The sequence below is a fragment of the Meles meles genome, chromosome 18 (genome assembly GCF_922984935.1).
Source record: "Meles meles chromosome 18, mMelMel3.1 paternal haplotype, whole genome shotgun sequence".
Taxonomy (NCBI): domain Eukaryota; kingdom Metazoa; phylum Chordata; class Mammalia; order Carnivora; family Mustelidae; genus Meles; species Meles meles.
Genome location: NC_060083.1, coordinates 16,898,342 through 16,914,966, shown reverse-complemented (window position 1 = coordinate 16,914,966; position 16,625 = coordinate 16,898,342). Strand labels below are relative to the sequence as shown.

Here is a 16,625-nt window from a genome sequence, read left to right as displayed (position 1 = left end):
CTTGGTGGGTGTCTTTGCGGGGGTGAAGAGAGAGGAGTCAGTGAATGTCAGAGAAATGGTGCTGCCCTTTGTTTCCCAAACCACACCTGCAGTCGGTTCTGGCCTCCTTAGAACATGGAATTTGCTCCTATGTGGTTGCTAGCGCTGGGACAAAGCTTCTCCAGTTTCTGCAGGGAGAGGGAAGGAGACTGCTGGTGGCTGTTCCCCTCTCTGCCCATGCAGCTGCCTCCGTGGCCTCTCCCGGTCCACTCTCTTGTTTAGGAAAGATTTGCTGACCCAGAAGTCTCTGTCCTTTTCTCTAGCCTCTGTGGGTTCATGGAATACCAGGGGACCTGAGCCATGTTTGTCATGGGTGACTGGAGAGTGAGACAGCTACTTGGGACGATATCAAGCTTTTTGGTTTTTTAAAAAGTACCTGCACGGGGCGCCTGGGTGGCTCAGTGGATTAAGCCGCTGCCTTCGGCTCAGGTCATGATCTCAGGGTCCTGGGATCGAGCCCCACATCGGGCTCTCTGCTCTGCAGGAAGCCTGCTTCCTCCTCTCTCTCTGCCTGCCTCTCTGCCTACTTGTGATCTCTCTCTCTGTCAAATAAATAAATAAAATCTTTAAAAAAAAAAAAAAAGTACCTGCACATGCCATGACCAACTTTTCTGATGATGAGTCTACTTTATCCTCTGGCTGACTGCCTGACCTTATGGATGCCTTCCATGTATACCTCACCGTGCCCAGCTTCTCTGACTGAAAGTCCCACACTGTGGAAACCACCGTTTCCAGCTCTATAACGCTTACCCTGACAAATAATGTTCACACCCTCATTCTAGATTCTAGAGCTGCTCCTGAATGTGAACTTCAGCCAAACCATTGCCTCGGTTGCAATCTAGCACCTTAGACTCTGCCCACTCTTACTGGGGTCTGAACCCTAACTGCATTCTCCTAGTGCAACCTTAACCCCAAAACTGCTGAATGGCCATGTGAGGTGGGAGTCCCAGATCCCTGGGATGGAAAGAAGGGGAGCTGTTTAGAACACTCCAAATGTCATGCTAGTTGTTTGCACTTAATGAGGTGCAGTTGAGAAGTAGTGAGAATGATTATCACAATTGCAGGATCAATGAGGTGAAGTGGACTGAATGGAAAACACATGTCTCCTTCCTCAATGAAGACCCGGGGCCCGTGAGACGGACAGGTACTGTTGCTGTCTCAAAGTGTGCTGACCATGCCTGTCTGACCACGTGACCATGGGTAAACTGTGTCTGGGGGCCCTGATTTTCCCCATCTGCAAAATAGGAGGTTGAATTAAATGGGTTCTCAGGTCCCTTTCAGGCTGTGACATTTTATATCCCTAGTAGGAATAACTTTTAACAATCAGGTGGGGATAAAAGAATAAGGTGGTGTGCTAGACATGGAATCCCACATTACAGAGCACCACCTTTCTGAAATAGTGGTTTTGGTGTTTTGTTTTTAAAGCAGATTTCAGCAAAATCCAAGATTCTTCCAGAAGCAACAGCAAAACCACCCTCAACGCATTTGATGAAATAGATGAGTTTCCAGAAACTTCGGTGTAGAAGCAAAATCCAGAGCTGGTGTGAGCCTGGGCTGTCTGGCGCTGCAGTCTGGGTCCTGGACTCTGTGCTAAGGGCCTACAGCAGAATGTGGCCTTGCACTGCATGCCCAGAAGTGGAAAGCAACCTCATGCCAAGTGGTGGCTGAGCTAAGAGGCAGCTGTCAGTCTGCTTGTATGGGAAACACCCTGGATTATTTTTTTTACTCAGCAAAGGGTTTGTGTAAACTCATGGCTAGGAGTCCTTGAAGTCCAGGGCAAAGGCCTGGGCTCACCAACTGCAGGACAGCTTGGCTGGGAGAAAGGGGTGGCGGGGAAGGGGCAGAGGCCTGAGGAGCAGAACTTCCTTCCTGCCAACATCTCCTCAACAGCCCCCAGTCCCCCAGCCCTCACTTTCCACTGTCTCCCTTACTGTGACTGGATCGCCTGAATTTAAGCAATTCTTGATCCCATCCCATCCCAGAACAAACAGGACTGAACTAAGTCGGACATCCTGAGGGTCGAAGGGACTGAGCTATGGAAATGCCCTTCTGGACCCTTCAGGGAACAGGAAACTACCCTTGGAATGAGTGCCTTGGTACTCCAAGGCTCGAACTGTTTCAAACTAAGAGACATTTTTAGTAGAGTAATTAACACAGGGTTTTTATTTTCAATAGAGAAAAAACATTTCAGTTTTGAATGAAAGTTACTTCAGATGAAGTATGTGATTTTAAAAGCTGAGAAACAGATTTGGGGATTTGGGGCTGGATATAAGTATTATATACTTGCCCTCAGTGTGGCCAGAGCAGGGACAAAAAGCTTTTCTTTACACACACAAAAGTCCACATGGGACGTGCCAGGCAGGGCCTGTGTGGGCTGCTGTGACCTGGGTGGGAGAGCTTGGCTCTCGTCCTCGTTCTGGCCCTGCGGTCATGCATGCCTCCCAGCTGGGAGCCGGGCTTCTTCTGATACAGAAATAGCAGCTGCTCTGTTTCCATGGTCTTAAATCTCAGAGGTTACTATTATATATCAGTACTTCTCATTGGAGGAATTTAACAAAATACCCAGAATGCTCTGGTATTAAATGTTTTTGTTAACTGTGAATTTTGAGGCTGAAGAGAGGGAGTGTGAGAAAGGAGTGTCTGCCAAAACATAGGGCTTCTTTTTAGAGCCTCATCCTCTGATTTTTCTCCCCCGTGAAATTACGCAGATTCAGTCTGAGGCAGAGGTGAAGTGGGGATGGGAGACTTCTTCCAGATCACTGGAACTTAATCCACCGAATCCACCGGCATAAAATCTGCTCTGCCTTAGGAATCCGGTCAAAGGATTCATGTGAGAGTTTCTGGAGGCGGGATTATCAAGGTATTAACCAAGAGTTTGAATTTTAAAGGGCGTACAAATAAATTTGGCCTTTTAGACAACTTGGCAATTGGCTAGCGAAGCTGACTTGAGGCAAACTGAGGAGTGTGAGCCAAGCACTCTGGGCCACTCTGGGCCCTTTTCTCCACTCTGGGCTGCTCTGTGTGCCAGCTTCCCCGGGTGAGTGGACACTTGGCCTTTGTGTCCCTGATGAGCCGGGGCTGGGAGAGGTGGGGTGGGCCTAGGACGAGCCTGAGACCTGCACACTTCGCTGCAGCCCCTGTACTCCCAGCTGAAGCTGACCAGGGCTCTAAGCTGTGGTGCTCAGATCAAGCTCTGGTGTGAGCAGGGGTAGCAGGGATGAGGTATGTTCTCTGGAAACAGATGATTGAGGGAGAAGGGTTGTCCTGGAGGCAGGAGGAGCACCTGTGTCCCAGATGGGCAGAAACAGGGCCAAAGGAAATTTCAAGGACAAAGATTTTGGTTCCCTCCAGTCTAGCAAATGCTCCAGATATTGAAGATGTTTAAGCAGAACTCATTAGGCATGTTGTTAAGGATCACAGTCAGATGGACTGTGAGGTCCTTTTAGCCTGGAGGTCAGCATCCTGTGTCTGGAGTTCCCTACTTGTGTATATCCAGAGCAGATGTCCTGGTCTGAAGGGCAGCCATTGGGATCCATGGTGCCATGATCTGGGAATTCCAGGATTGTTTTGATTTGGATAGGAATGGATGAAGTTGCACAGCTCTCCATTTCCCACTTGAACAAAGGCTGCGGGGTGAGGCGAATGGAAATCAATAATGGGATCTTGGTCCTCTCACGCATCTGAAGAGCTGTTATCTGTGGATCTGGATGGAATTTGTTGGCAGGGGCATTTTCTATACCGTATTCATCCCTGAAAGACTTTCAGCCAAGGTCATCTGAGTCAGGGTAGGTTTACCAAGGCGAAAGGAAGCAATGAGTCAAAGATCATTGCTTTGAAAGAATCGGTTCCCTCATTTTATACCTGGAAACTAAAGACCAGAAAAGAAAGTGGACTTGCTTAAAGCCATACAGTCATGTGGGAAGTCACATCAGAACTGCTGTCAGAGTGCTCTGACTCCTGGGCCACAGGTTTCTCCCAGCACAGTTTCAACATAGTTATTCAGTAAATTTGAGCCTGCCTTTGTGGTTGCCACATATATTATGCCAGGGGGCTAAGGGATTTTGCTCAGATGATTCATGTTGACAGTCTACATTGTCCCAATGATCCCTAGGAAAGGTTTAAAACTCAAGTGTGCACATAGGTGTGCACAAACCACACACACACACACGCACACATACACACACCACATCACACCGAATCCACCGGCATATCAGGACATCTTAAAACTTCAGGATTTACATTTCAGTAATTTAAGGGATAGGCATTTTTCCAGGGATGGAATCCCCCTTGCTCAGATAATGGTTTTGCCTGGGAGTTTTCCTTTGGCTAAACTGCCTCAGGAGGAATCTATTATTCTAGACATTATGTGATGTATGCACCTGGAATAAAAATGCTGCTGACCTTCCTCTCTGGGATGTAGCAGAAGGGTACGAGATTGTACTGTGAAGTAATGAAGCTCTTAGAAGGCTCCTGCCTGAGAGAGCCCAGTATTACTGAAGTTCCTTTCCTTCCTCAAGGCCTGGTTTAACTGTGTCCTTTTGCTCTGGGCGGGTCCCAGGTGGATGGGCCTTATTCCTGGCCTGTAAGCCATACTTGAGTTTTGCATTGATTTACATGTTTATACTGTGATCTTGGTTCCAAACATAGAATTATCAGCTTGTTCTCATTGAATGTGCCTGATCCTTGTCAATTTTAAATTTTAATTTAATTTGTTCTTAGTGTTGTGTGTGTGTGTGAAACTCTGTGTTTAATTAAGAAGTCATAAATAAAGAACATTTTAGTGCCATTGAAGAAATGCTTTCATGATTTCTAATAAATATTTTGCCTTGCTTTGTAGTTTATCCCTTATTTTATGTATGCTACTATGAAGACCAACTAGGAATCCTAGAGTGTTGCTTAATCTAAGGCAAAGGAATGCCCACTTTTTGGACCTGAAATATTGGTCCCAACTCAGGGACAGAGTCAGCACACTGTGAGACAGGTCACCTTTGAACAGTGTTTACATCTCACAATATATTGATGTCCAATACCCTAGCTGAGCCATGCAACAACTCTATAACCAGTTTGAGTAAAGAGGGGCTAAGAGAGTTGAAATGACAGGCCCAAAGTATCACAGCCAGAAAATGTCAGCGGCTCAGGCTTACATGACCCACAAGCAGTGCTCTGTCCACCATGTCCTGCGGCCTATCAATTTATTTAGTGTGGCTATAAAACCATGGGTCCACGTAGAGATCAGAAAGTTAGTGCTAGTCAGTCGTGCTAGCCTAGCCGAGTCACATTTAAGAATACGTCTCATCCAGGTAAAGGGAGTGTGGGGTGGGATAGGGCTTCAAGAAGAGGTAACAATGTGGGCAAAGACCTTAAGGTACTAGGGAGCTTGATGCAGCTGAGGATGGAGGAATCTGTGTGGCCAAACTGCTGGGAACAAAGGGACAAGTGACATGAAATAGGGCTGGAGAGGTAGGCAGAGGCCAGAGCACATAGGACATGTTCAGCTTTCATATCAAGTTTAGAGGAAGCTACTAAAAGGCTTTACAGAGAGGAATGATTAAATCTGAACATTCCCCTAGGGGTTTTTGCAATGGGATTGCAGGCTTAAAAGGGTATATGTTCCCCCCTGCCATCCTTTGGGACACAATAATGTTTGAACAGTGTACAATGAAGTGAATTTCAACTGAGAGTGATGGGAGAGAAGGAAAGAAGGCAAGGACACTGGTGGAATATGAAGACACTTCAGTAGAGAAGGGATGTTTAAGCACACTCAGTCGACTAAACTTTACTGGGCGCTTATAGATTTCAGATACTGGAAAAGATACCGGTAATGTCTTCAAGATGGGATGAAAGCAGAAAGGGGCAAAGGGTCAGGCCAAAAAGTCTTTAAGATGAAAGGAGAGTTAAGGAGCATTTTGAAGGAAGAGGAGGAATTAGCTAGAGCGAGGGCCGAATGAGGGTGAGGGGTAGAGGAAGGAGGGAGAGAATTCTGAGTGGAAGGACCAGTCTGTGTGAAGGCGTATAGGAATAAAACAATGTGAAATGGGCTAGAACAGAGAGGACCTGAAAGGCAAAGCATCTAGAGAGGTTGTGGGGGAGAGAACAGTAAATCATAAAAGGCCTCTTGTATTAGGAATTTGAACTTGAATAACTTGTTATTCTGTGTTGGGCACTGTGCTAAGTACTTGTCTGTATCAGTCCACTTATTCTCTATAACAATTCCAAGAGAGGGACACTATTATGATCACCCCCATTTTACAAATGCAAAAACCGAATGCGCAGACTGTTAGAAATAATCAAAATAGAACAAAACTGAAAGTGGCTAAAACCAAACAGCACTATGCTCTAGATTTTTTTAAAAAAATCACATTTAATTTAGAAACTCTGAATTCAGTAAATACTGAGTCAGAATAAATAAGACTTTGCATTGGTAATTTTTTTTTTTTTTTTGCATTGGTAAAATTTTATAGGTAACTCAAATTTTTTTTTTAAAGATTTATTTATTTGATAGATAGAGATTACAAGTAGGCAAGTAGACAGAGAGGCAGGCAGAGAGAGAGAGAGGAGGAAGCAGGCTCCCAGCCAAGCAGAGAGCCCGATGCGGGGCTCGATCCCAGGACCCTGGGATCATGACCTGAGCCGAAGGCAGAGGCTTTAACCCGCTGAGCCACCCAGGCGCCCTGGTAACTCAAATTTGATGGAAGAGTAAAAGGACTCTGGTCAACATTTACATCTGGAAAAAACTGACCCAGAAAAATTGGACTCGGACATAAAACAGAAGGCGTTTTCACAGTGGGGGAAAGAAGATTGGTAAAACTTGTTATGTATGAAAGCTTATTGATAAATTGAATTTTTATTTCAGAATTCAGAAGGAAGAGAGTTTATTCCAATAAAAATCATTTTGGCAAAGTACAAAAATATTGGTGCTGAAAAATTTAGAAACAGTTTACTTGCACTTTATAAAACACTGAATATGCAAATGAAATTGGCTTAATGGGGTTTGCTCTGGAAGAATGAGATATCTTTGTTTCCAATAATATTAGTATGATTTTGGTACATATATTTGAAACTATAAACATGGGTTCATTTGGGCCCAAATCATAGGATAAAAACTCTCATTAACTTGGTCGTGGGGGCCTAAGAGAAGAGACAGGCGCAGTTCCTTGTAGGGGCTGGAGGGAGAGGGAGAACTTTGAGGAGAAAAATCTCCTTCAGAAAAATCTCCCACTTCAGTCATGGGTGCTTTCTTGAAAGAACGCATTTGATCAGAGCCATGAGTTTGGGTCGCATTTCCACAGTGTCCCCTGCCCTCTGCTATTTCTGTCTTCACCACCTATGCTGTAGGAGCCCCAAGACTTCCTCACATGTTGGCTGGGGACAAAGGCAAGTGCATTCCTTCAAACAGAAGCGACAGTTGGAGGACTGCGCCTCTTCCAGATTTTCCCAAGTTGGGAAGGGATGTTAACTTCCCAAGGCGCTTGTGAGATGTCTGGAGGAGGCTCCCCGCTCCCGGAGGTCAGCACGGAACAAGCAACCATGTGAGAGCAGCGATGCTGTGTGTGGGTTACAGTCTTTCTGTGGACAGAGGTCCATTCAGTTTCTAATCAGCCCTCATTTCCTGTTCACATTTCATCTTCAAAAGAGCAATTAAAAACCTCCTATGGATATCACAACTATTGGTAAAGTTTACAGATGGGATACTTAATATATTATCATTAATTCAAATGTGAAAAATTTAAAAATAGCCAAGTCTGCACCATTAGTTTCTAGTAACATTTATGCATTACTTGAAAACACATTTAATTCTATGCTCAAATTAATAACTTTTTTTAGATAATATCCATTTCAATTTTGAAATGTGAATTTAAAGGTGGTTTTATTCAGAATCTTAAACTATCAAAGTATAATATATAAGGAGCTATACAGAAATAAAAAATGCACCTCTTTGAATAAGCTACCTATCCAATATGATACTTTTAAAGATACTCATTAAATCGTTTATTCATTCATTCGGAAAATTCTTGCCTCAATGCCCACTGTGTGCAAGGCACTGGACTAGGTGCTAGGCTTATGAAGCTGAAGAAGGCATGATCCTGCCCTTCAAGAGCTTACAAACTAGTAGAGATAGTGTACACAGGGGGTTAGAAGCGATTCCTAATGTAAAGAGGAGCGAATACTCTTTGCACTGAGTGTTAGTTTGGTTGTCTTTGCGAAAGCTTCCCTCTTTTCATAATACGCAGCCTCATTTACAAACACTGGGTACACAGTATCGTTTCCGCCCAATGGAATTATCTGTCCGTCAAGAGTTAAAAACACAGGATCCCCAGGGTGCAGCGGTTTCCAGTCTTGATCCTCTCAGGAAATAATGAAAATAATGTAAGTTACATTTGGTTTTTTCCCTTGTTTTTAAAGGTTTAAGCCGGGCTCTAGACAACTAACAGATTGCAGCACTGTATAAATAAGGAGATACCTGACAGATGTGTTAGGAAGCACACCATGATCTCACTAAACTGAGGCCGAACCATGACTTTGGGCTGCAGTTTTAAGAGTTCGCATTTAATTTTTATAACTGATACATGTAATTAGAGTTTGCCTCAATACCAAGTTTGTCTTGATTGTTGCCAAGGAGATTAGAGTATGAAAGGACAAAAATAACACGTGTCTCTTTAAGTGTATATTCTACCTGTTCAGCAAAATTTAGGAAATACCATTAAGACCCTTCAGTGTGCTGGGCATTATACTGCTGGGGATGTGAAAATGGTACCATTGTGCCTGCCTGCAAAGGGATTTTACTTGGATGGGCTTCGAGCATAGACAGTGGGGGTGGGCTGGGGCAAATCTAGGATAAGGTGAGTGTATTCCATGGTAAAAACTGAGTTATCTAAAATGTCCCACACCAGGGATCTGGACCTCTGAGCCCTCAAACCCCAATGCTGTAACACCACAGGAACCCTAAACCAGTTCTTCCCAAACTTTGACATATTTGCAGGTGGTGTATGGATTTTGTTGAAATGCAGATTTGGATTCTATGGGTTTGGGGCAGAGCCCATGAGTCTGCATTTCTAACATTTCCCAGCAGCACATGAGAGTTCATTAGAAAAGCACAATTTCATTCCCTACTGCAAACTTGCTAAATCGAAATCTTCATGTTAACAAATCTCCAGATATTTACATGCACAACATTGAAGTTTGGAAAGCACTGCATTATGGCAATTTTCTCAACCACGACTGCACATTATAATCACCTGGGATGTTTAAAAACTATAGATGAGTAGAAGGGCTGCCTGCACCACAGATACATGAAACTAGAATCTCAAGGGTGGGGCTCAGGCACCATTAATTTAAAAACATTTATTTCAAAATTTACATAGAGTAAAATTTGTTCATTTTTATGCACTGTTCTATGAGTTGGGATATGCACAGTAGAGAGTCAGGTAAGCACAGAATATGGAACGAAGGTGCATGATTCCATCACACCCCTCCCTCGCTTCACTATTTATAGTTCCCTGTTGGCTGGTTTTGTTTTTCAAAGCCCCAGGTGACTCTGTAGGACAGTGTGTGAAAAGCTGCTCTGGACCAGTGATTTGCAGCCAGAGATGTGCCTCTGGAACAAGTGACACAGCCGCTTTGCCACACCTGCAGTGATGCCAAGGTCAGGCAGGGCTACCCAGACTGGAGCCATGGGAAAATCACCTGGTGAGCCTAACTGATATCTGGTGTCCACCTTGATGAATTAAATCAGAATCTCCGGGGATGGGACCTGGGAATCAAGATTTTTCAAAGCTCCTCAGGTGATTCTACTGTGGCCTAAGTTTTGTTTTGTTTAAGATTTTATTTATTTATTTGACAGAGAGAGAAAGCACCGGGGGAGCAGCAGGCAGAGGGAGACGCAGACTTCCAACTGAGCAGGGATCCTAACATGGACTCGATTCCAGAAGTCTGAGATCAGGACCTGAGCCGAAGGCAGAGACGCTCAACCGACTGGGCCACCCAGGCACCCCTCCTGTGAGAAGCACTGTGTTGGTGCTTTTGTAATGGGCTCCCAGCATTTGGCGGTACATTCTTGAGGTCACTCCAGTGAACATCCTGATTAAGAACCGTCACTCTTAGCATAAAACCTGGACTGTGTCTCTAGCTCCAGGGCCTACTGTCCTCTCTGTTCACCCCCTGCTCTACACTGACACTGGTCTTGCTGGTCCTCAAACACTCCAAGTTTCTTCCAGCCCCAGGGCCTTTGGACTTGTTCTCCACGTGGTTGACTTCTCGTGGTCCAGTATCCAGCTTCAATGCCATCATCTCAGAGGTGACTCTTTCAGACCATTTCATCTAATAGGAACCATCTGCTAGCCTCTATTATTCTGCTTATTTCTTTTATAGTACTCATTACAATTTGAAATGAACTGGTTTATGTATTGTTTACTTATTCACGGTGTGTTCTCCCCTGATTGGTATGGAAGCTCCATGAGGGACTTTGTCTATCTTGAATCTCAGGGCCCAGAATAGGCTTAGTCACTCAAATATATTTTTTGCAATAACTAATGAATCACTTTTCCTTGTAGAATACAGAGCCATCAGAACAACACTAACCTTCCTTTCAACACCTACCACTAACCCTGTTTGTTAACTGTTCTTCTCGGCCTCCCCATGATGATTTTTGTACTATTCAAGGATCCCCGAGAAATACAAATTCTTTAAAAAAATCCCGTGTTATAGTCAGTTAGGACATCAACATCTTGGCCTCTGTTTCTGGACTTGCTATTTTTGTTTTCTGTAGGACTTCCTCTTTCTCCCTCACTCTTTATCTTTCTTTTTTTAAAATCACTGCCCAAGGTTCCTTCTGGTGTCTACCTGGATCCCACAAAGGCACCAAGAACAATTTGTTCCAATTATCTGTATTTTTGGGCAGGCTACTTTTTTAAGTTGTAAGTCTGGATGACTAGTAGTAGGGTCATTAAATAGGAATCTGAACTTGGATCAGTGGTTCTCCACCTTGATTACTCAGGCCAATAAGATCAGATTATCTGAGTGGGATCCTGGCATCATTATTTTTCAAAGGCTCTCTAGGCAATATGTAGCCAGAGCTGAAAGCCCCCGATTAGATAATCCACCAGGTCTCTTCCATCTCTGATGTCTAAGGGTGAGTAGGGTACTCACAATGGGAATGGATGTTTTAGCTTTTTGGAATCTTTGCTCCTCCTTTTTTCTACTGTTGACTTTCCCAGCTTTAAACTCTCCCAAGAGCCTTTTCTTCTCCCTTAACTATGCCATAATTGATCAAGCCAGACAAGGAACAGATACTAGGGTTCTGAGGAGAGTGAGGAATGTGGCCGAAAACATTGCAAAGGAAGAAATTTGAATTTGCTCTAACTTATTCAGTATGGAGCGCAGGGAGGTGGCATCAATGTGATCAAACTGCAAAGAACATTAGTTCTAGATCTGCCATGGATAGCTACAGGACTATGGGGAAGATCTAACTTCTGAGCTTCTGTTTTCTTTAAAAAATTTTTTTTTGAATGTAGTTGACACACAGTATTACACTAGTTTAGGTGTACAGCATAGTTTATACTATGCTCACCCCAAGCGTAGCTACTATCTGTCAGAGTACAACGCTATTACAATAGCATTGACCGTATTCCCTGTGTTCTGCCTTTTACCCTGTGACTTATCCATTCCATAAGTGGAAGCCTGTGTGAACCTCAGTTTTCTTAAGTTAAAATAGATACACTGATTCCTGCCCATTGCACTTGGGCAGGAATTTCACCTTCCCTGAGAGGTCTTGCCTGACCCCTTCCTCCCTACATCATTATTCTGTTATAGCATCTGGTTATCTTGATTTCTAAGCCAGTTTAGCGTTTAGTACATCTGCTTTGTAAATACCACAAAAGTATCTGTGTACCCCCAGAGCCAGCATGGATCTACTCAGTAAATATTTACTGAATGAAGATTTGAATGTCTTACCTATACTGTAGGGTTTTTGAGAACACAAATGAGCTAATGTATGTAAAATTGTTTATAAACTCTAAAGTTCTATTGGAAGGTGGAGCATCATTATTTTGAATACTTTAAAGAAACAGCAAATGTTACCTGCAGATTAGGGTGGATAATAGCAGCAATATCTCCATTTTCATTCCTGGGATAATCAACTTTCTCCATTATTTTATAGACTTCAATAGCACATGGAGGAAATTCTTTTCCTATGGTGAAAACAATATGTATATTTGGTGACTAAAACTGCCTCTTGAAAAAAAAGGAAGTTGACACTTTAAGGGAAAAACAACCACCAAAAAATGAAGACAATTACAAGAACATACCATTTTAGTTAAAGATATTCATAAACAACATCTGGCCAAAAGAAGTTCTCAAATTACTCCTATTCGTACATTGTCCACAGATACACTAATGGATAGAAGTAGATAACAGGACTTGAGAAGCCAGTGTGGGAGAAAAAGAGGCTAGGTTGGAAGTCAAGATACCCAGGCTTTAATCCAGCGTGTAATCTTGAGCAAGATGCTTAACTTCTTTTTTTTTTTTTTAAGATTTTATTTATTTATTTGATAGGCAGAGATCACAAGTAGGCAGAGAGGCAGGCAGAGAGAGAGGAGGAAGCAGGCTCCCTGCAGAGCAGAGAGCCCAATGTGGGGCTCGATCCCAGGACCCCGGGATCATGACCTGAGCCAAAGGCAGAGGCTTTAACCCACTGAGCCACCCAGGCGCCCTGCAAGATGCTTAACTTCTTGAGGCTCACTTTCTTCACCTGTCAAATGAAGATTTTGAATTATCTTCTCTTGGAGGTTCCTTCTAGCTTTGACATTCTATGATCACAAAACCTCAGGAGGACTTCCAGCAGGTTAGATGACTTCAGCATTGTGCCCCTTCTTGTAACATAGTATTGTGAGACACAGGGAAACAGGCAACCTGCCAACAGTGGGGTCCTCCTTCCAAAGATGCAGCAACATCAAACAGCCCAGAAACTTGGAAAAGAAGTAGTGTACATGTATACCAGGCAACCTTGAGTAAACAGGATGAAGTTTCATCCAACATAGGGCTCATAGTGCACTATGGTTGCAACTCAAAGAAAAATCTTTTGTCTTTAGAGCAGAAAGTAAAGCCTGGGTTGGAATGTGGTAACCTATGATCACTTCTGTATCAGTTAGTTTTTGCTGCTTAACACACTTCCCCGAACGCAATGGTGTCATACAAGGACCTTCAATTTAGTCATGACTCTGTGGGTTGTTTGAGCAGTTTGTCTGGTTTGGGCTGGCTTGCTGATTTCTGACTGGCTTGCTCATGTGTTTGTGGTAAGCTAGCAGGTCAGCTGGGGGCTGGATGATCTAAGATGGTCTTACTCTCATGTCTGGCATCTGACAGGCCTATTGGCTAGAGCTCGGGTGTCTGAGTCCTCTGCCTCATAACCTCCCATTATTTAAGAGGCTAGGCCAGGCTGATCCACATACTGGCAAGGGGAGCAAGAGAGAAACCCCCAGAGGGCAAGTCCTTTCAAATTTCTTCTGTGGCACAAAACATGTAAGATTCAGGAGGTAGGGAAATAGACTCCATTTCTTGGTAGAAGGATCTAAAACAGCACATTGTAAGAACATGGACGCAGAGAAGGAAAGAATTTGTGGCCATTTTTACAATCTACCCCACCTTTCAGGGGAAGATGGAAACTTACCAGGTGTCCTCTCTTTAAAGCATAAGGTCCATTGGGAGTAAAGGAAAAAGTGGTAAAAAATAAAGTAGCATGTTTTTGCTACTTTGAATCTCAGAGTCTGAAGGAGCCTCAGATGCCTAACTTCATCAGTGCTTGAGTATTCTCCATCTCTTTCTGGCCCACTGGTGGTCATCTTACTCTAGCTCGGAAAGCTTCACAAAGTGTGGTCAGTGTTGTTAATTCTACTCTGCCCTCAGTCACAGAAAACAAGTCTAATTGCTTTCCAATAAAACACTTCTAAAATGCCAATATAAATTCTTCTTTTGCTGATCTAAATATATATATTTTTAAAGATTTTATTTATTTATTTGACAGAGAGAGAGAGATCACAAGTAGGCAGAGAGGCAGGTAGAGAGACAGGAGGAAGCAGGCTCCCTGCTGAGCAGAGAGCCCCATGTGGGGCTCAATCCCAGGACCCCGAGATCATGACCTGAGCTGAAGACAGAGGCTTAACCCACTGAGCCACCCAGGCGCCCCTGATCTAAATATTCTTATTCACTACTCCTACGTGGTCACGTTCATGAGGTTCTATGTGAAGGTACTTTGTAAACTCAAGTTTTGTGTGTGTCTTAGGGATTACTCTTATTTTGGTTTTCAAACCTTTTAGCATTCTTAATTTACTCCTTGGCTAACCACTAATATGGACTCAGAATTTATTCACAGTTCCCCAAGTGGTGTTTATTCAACGCAGGAGAGAGACCATCACCTCCTGGATTTTTTATTTTTAAACATAAAAGCAAACTTTGTACCTGTAATGTCTTTAACTTAAAGCATTTGCTTCATGCAATTGTTAAAGATTGTCAGGACTTTTTGGATCCACCTCCTGACCCCGAATATTTTCCTGCAAGTTTCCTGCCACCTTTCATTTATATAAGCATGTCACATATATCTTTATCCAACTTACTGATAATTTTGAGTAGCACAGAGTCAAGGACAGAGCTCTTCTGCACATTTCTAGAGATTTTTCTCTAGGTGGTTATCTCTTTGTCAGCATTCTTTGGGTAATTGTGCTCTTTCCATGTTAGTTAAAAATCCACCAAACTAAAAAGTTATAATGGTTTAACATTTCTGAACTTTAGAATCTTTTGCTTAAGTGAAATGTTACATGGAAGAGCAATAAAGCAGTAGAACTCCTCTGGAGCAACTGTCCCTGTACTGTCCCAGAGCTACTGGGCAGCTAGGAGACCCCCACCCCTGGAGTAGGATTCTGTGGACTCTGATTTGGAAACCATGTTTCTCCACTCAGGTTTGTGGCCTTCTACCTGCTACATCATTTCTTAATATACTGTAGTCCCACACTTATTATTGGAAGGGTTTCTTGTAAATTAGTGGTGACCTTCCCAATACCAGGTCCATTCAATGCTATCGACCTTGTCCTCAGACAAAGGTGGTAAAATCTGATTTTCAGTCTTTATGACTTTGGAGTCAAAGGATTCCTAAGCAGAAAAGAAATTTCTGTGATTGAAGTAGGGTGCACAATCTGACATTAAGGAATTATATCCCCCACAACACTGAACTATTCTCCAGCCTTGTCACTATAATGACCAACTCCACAACAATTTCGATTCAGCCTTCTGGAATAATTATTTCCATAGGATTTTCTCTCTCTCTCTCTTTCTTTTAGGAATATTTAAAAGTTTAAAAATTTTCAAAAAAAGATTTTATTTATTTATTTGACAGAGAGAGATCACAAGTAGGCAGAGAGGCAGGCAGAGAGAGAGAGGGGGAAGCAGGCTCCCCGCCAAGCAGAGAGTCTGATGTGGGCCTTGATCCCAGGACCCTGGGATCATGACCTGAGCTGAAGGCAGAGGGTTTTTTTTTTTTTTTTTGATCTAAGACATTTATTTGGGGCTGAAAGAATTAAAAACACAGTCATGGGGGGGGAGGAGTCAAGATGGCGAAGTAGCAGGTTGAGACTACATCAGGTAGCAGGAGATCAGCTCAATAGCTTATCTAAACATTGCAAACACCTACAAATGCAACGGGAGATCGAAGAGAAGAAGAACAGCAATTCTAGAAACAGAAAATCAACCACTTTCTGAAAGGTAGGACTGGCAGAGAAGTGAATCTAAAACGACGGGAAGATAGACCGCGGGGGGGGGGGGGGGGGGGGGGGAGGGGCCGGCTCCCGGCAAGCGGCGGAGGAACGGAGCACAAAATCAGGACTTTTAAAAGTCTGTTCCACTGAGGGACATTGCTCTAGAGGCTAAACCAGGGTGAAGCCCACGCGGGGTCAGCGTGGCCCCAGGTCCCGCAAGGTCACAGAAGGATCGGGGGTGTCAGAGTGCTCGGGGTTACCTTGAACTGGTCGCGGGCTGGGTGAGCTCGGAGCGCGGCTAGAGGCTGGGGATACGGGAGTGATTGGGTGCTGTCCTCTGGGGGCGCACTGAGGAGTGGGGCCCCAGGCTCTCGGCTCCTCCGGGCCGGAGACTGGGAGGCCGCCATTTTCATTCCCGTCCTCTGGAACTCTACGGAAAGCGTTCAGGGAACAGAAGCTCCCAAAAGTGAACCCGAGCCGATTACTAAGTCCGGCCGCCGGTAAGGGCGGTGCAATCCCGCCTCGGGCAAAGACACTTGAGAGTCACTACAACAGGCCCCTCCCCCAGAAGATCAACAAAATATCCAGCCAGGACGAAGTTCATCTATCAAGGAAAGCAGGTTCAATTCCTAAGACAGCAGCGCAATTCCAGAGGAGGAGAAAGTAAAGCACGGAACTCATGGCTTTCTCCCCATGATTCTTTAGTCTTGCGGCTAATTCAATTTTTTTTTCTTTTTTCAATTTCTTTCTTTTTTCTTTTTTCTTCTTCTGCTAAATTTTTTAAAACTTTTACCCTTTTCTTTTTTAACGTTTTTTGACTAGTTTATCTAAATATATATATTTTTT

At 43.7% G+C, this 16,625-nt stretch overlaps 2 protein-coding genes across 5 annotated transcripts in view; one reads left to right on the top strand and one right to left on the bottom strand.

Moving 5' to 3' along the window:
• TRPV3 (transient receptor potential cation channel subfamily V member 3) overlaps positions 1 to 5,205 on the top strand; it is a 35,268-nt gene extending 30,063 nt beyond the window's left edge. For 2 of the 3 annotated variants that reach the window (XM_045986334.1, XM_045986337.1), the window contains 2 exons: positions 1,104 to 1,183; positions 1,465 to 5,205. In XM_045986334.1, the coding sequence (XP_045842290.1) occupies positions 1,104 to 1,183; positions 1,465 to 1,562 (178 nt within the window). In that variant the 3' untranslated portion in view covers positions 1,563 to 5,205. The remainder of the gene's footprint in view (positions 1 to 1,103; positions 1,184 to 1,464) is intronic. The other variant, XM_045986335.1, reaches the window with a different exon arrangement.
• A 1,648-nt stretch (positions 5,206 to 6,853) lies between these two features.
• ASPA (aspartoacylase) overlaps positions 6,854 to 16,625 on the bottom strand; it is a 30,004-nt gene continuing 20,232 nt past the window's right edge. For both annotated transcript variants that reach the window (XM_045985998.1, XM_045986000.1), the window contains exons 5-6: positions 12,115 to 12,224; positions 6,854 to 8,382 (exon numbers count right to left, since the gene is read on the bottom strand). In XM_045985998.1, coding sequence (XP_045841954.1) covers positions 8,185 to 8,382; positions 12,115 to 12,224 — 308 coding nt within the window. In that variant the 3' untranslated portion in view covers positions 6,854 to 8,184. The remainder of the gene's footprint in view (positions 8,383 to 12,114; positions 12,225 to 16,625) is intronic.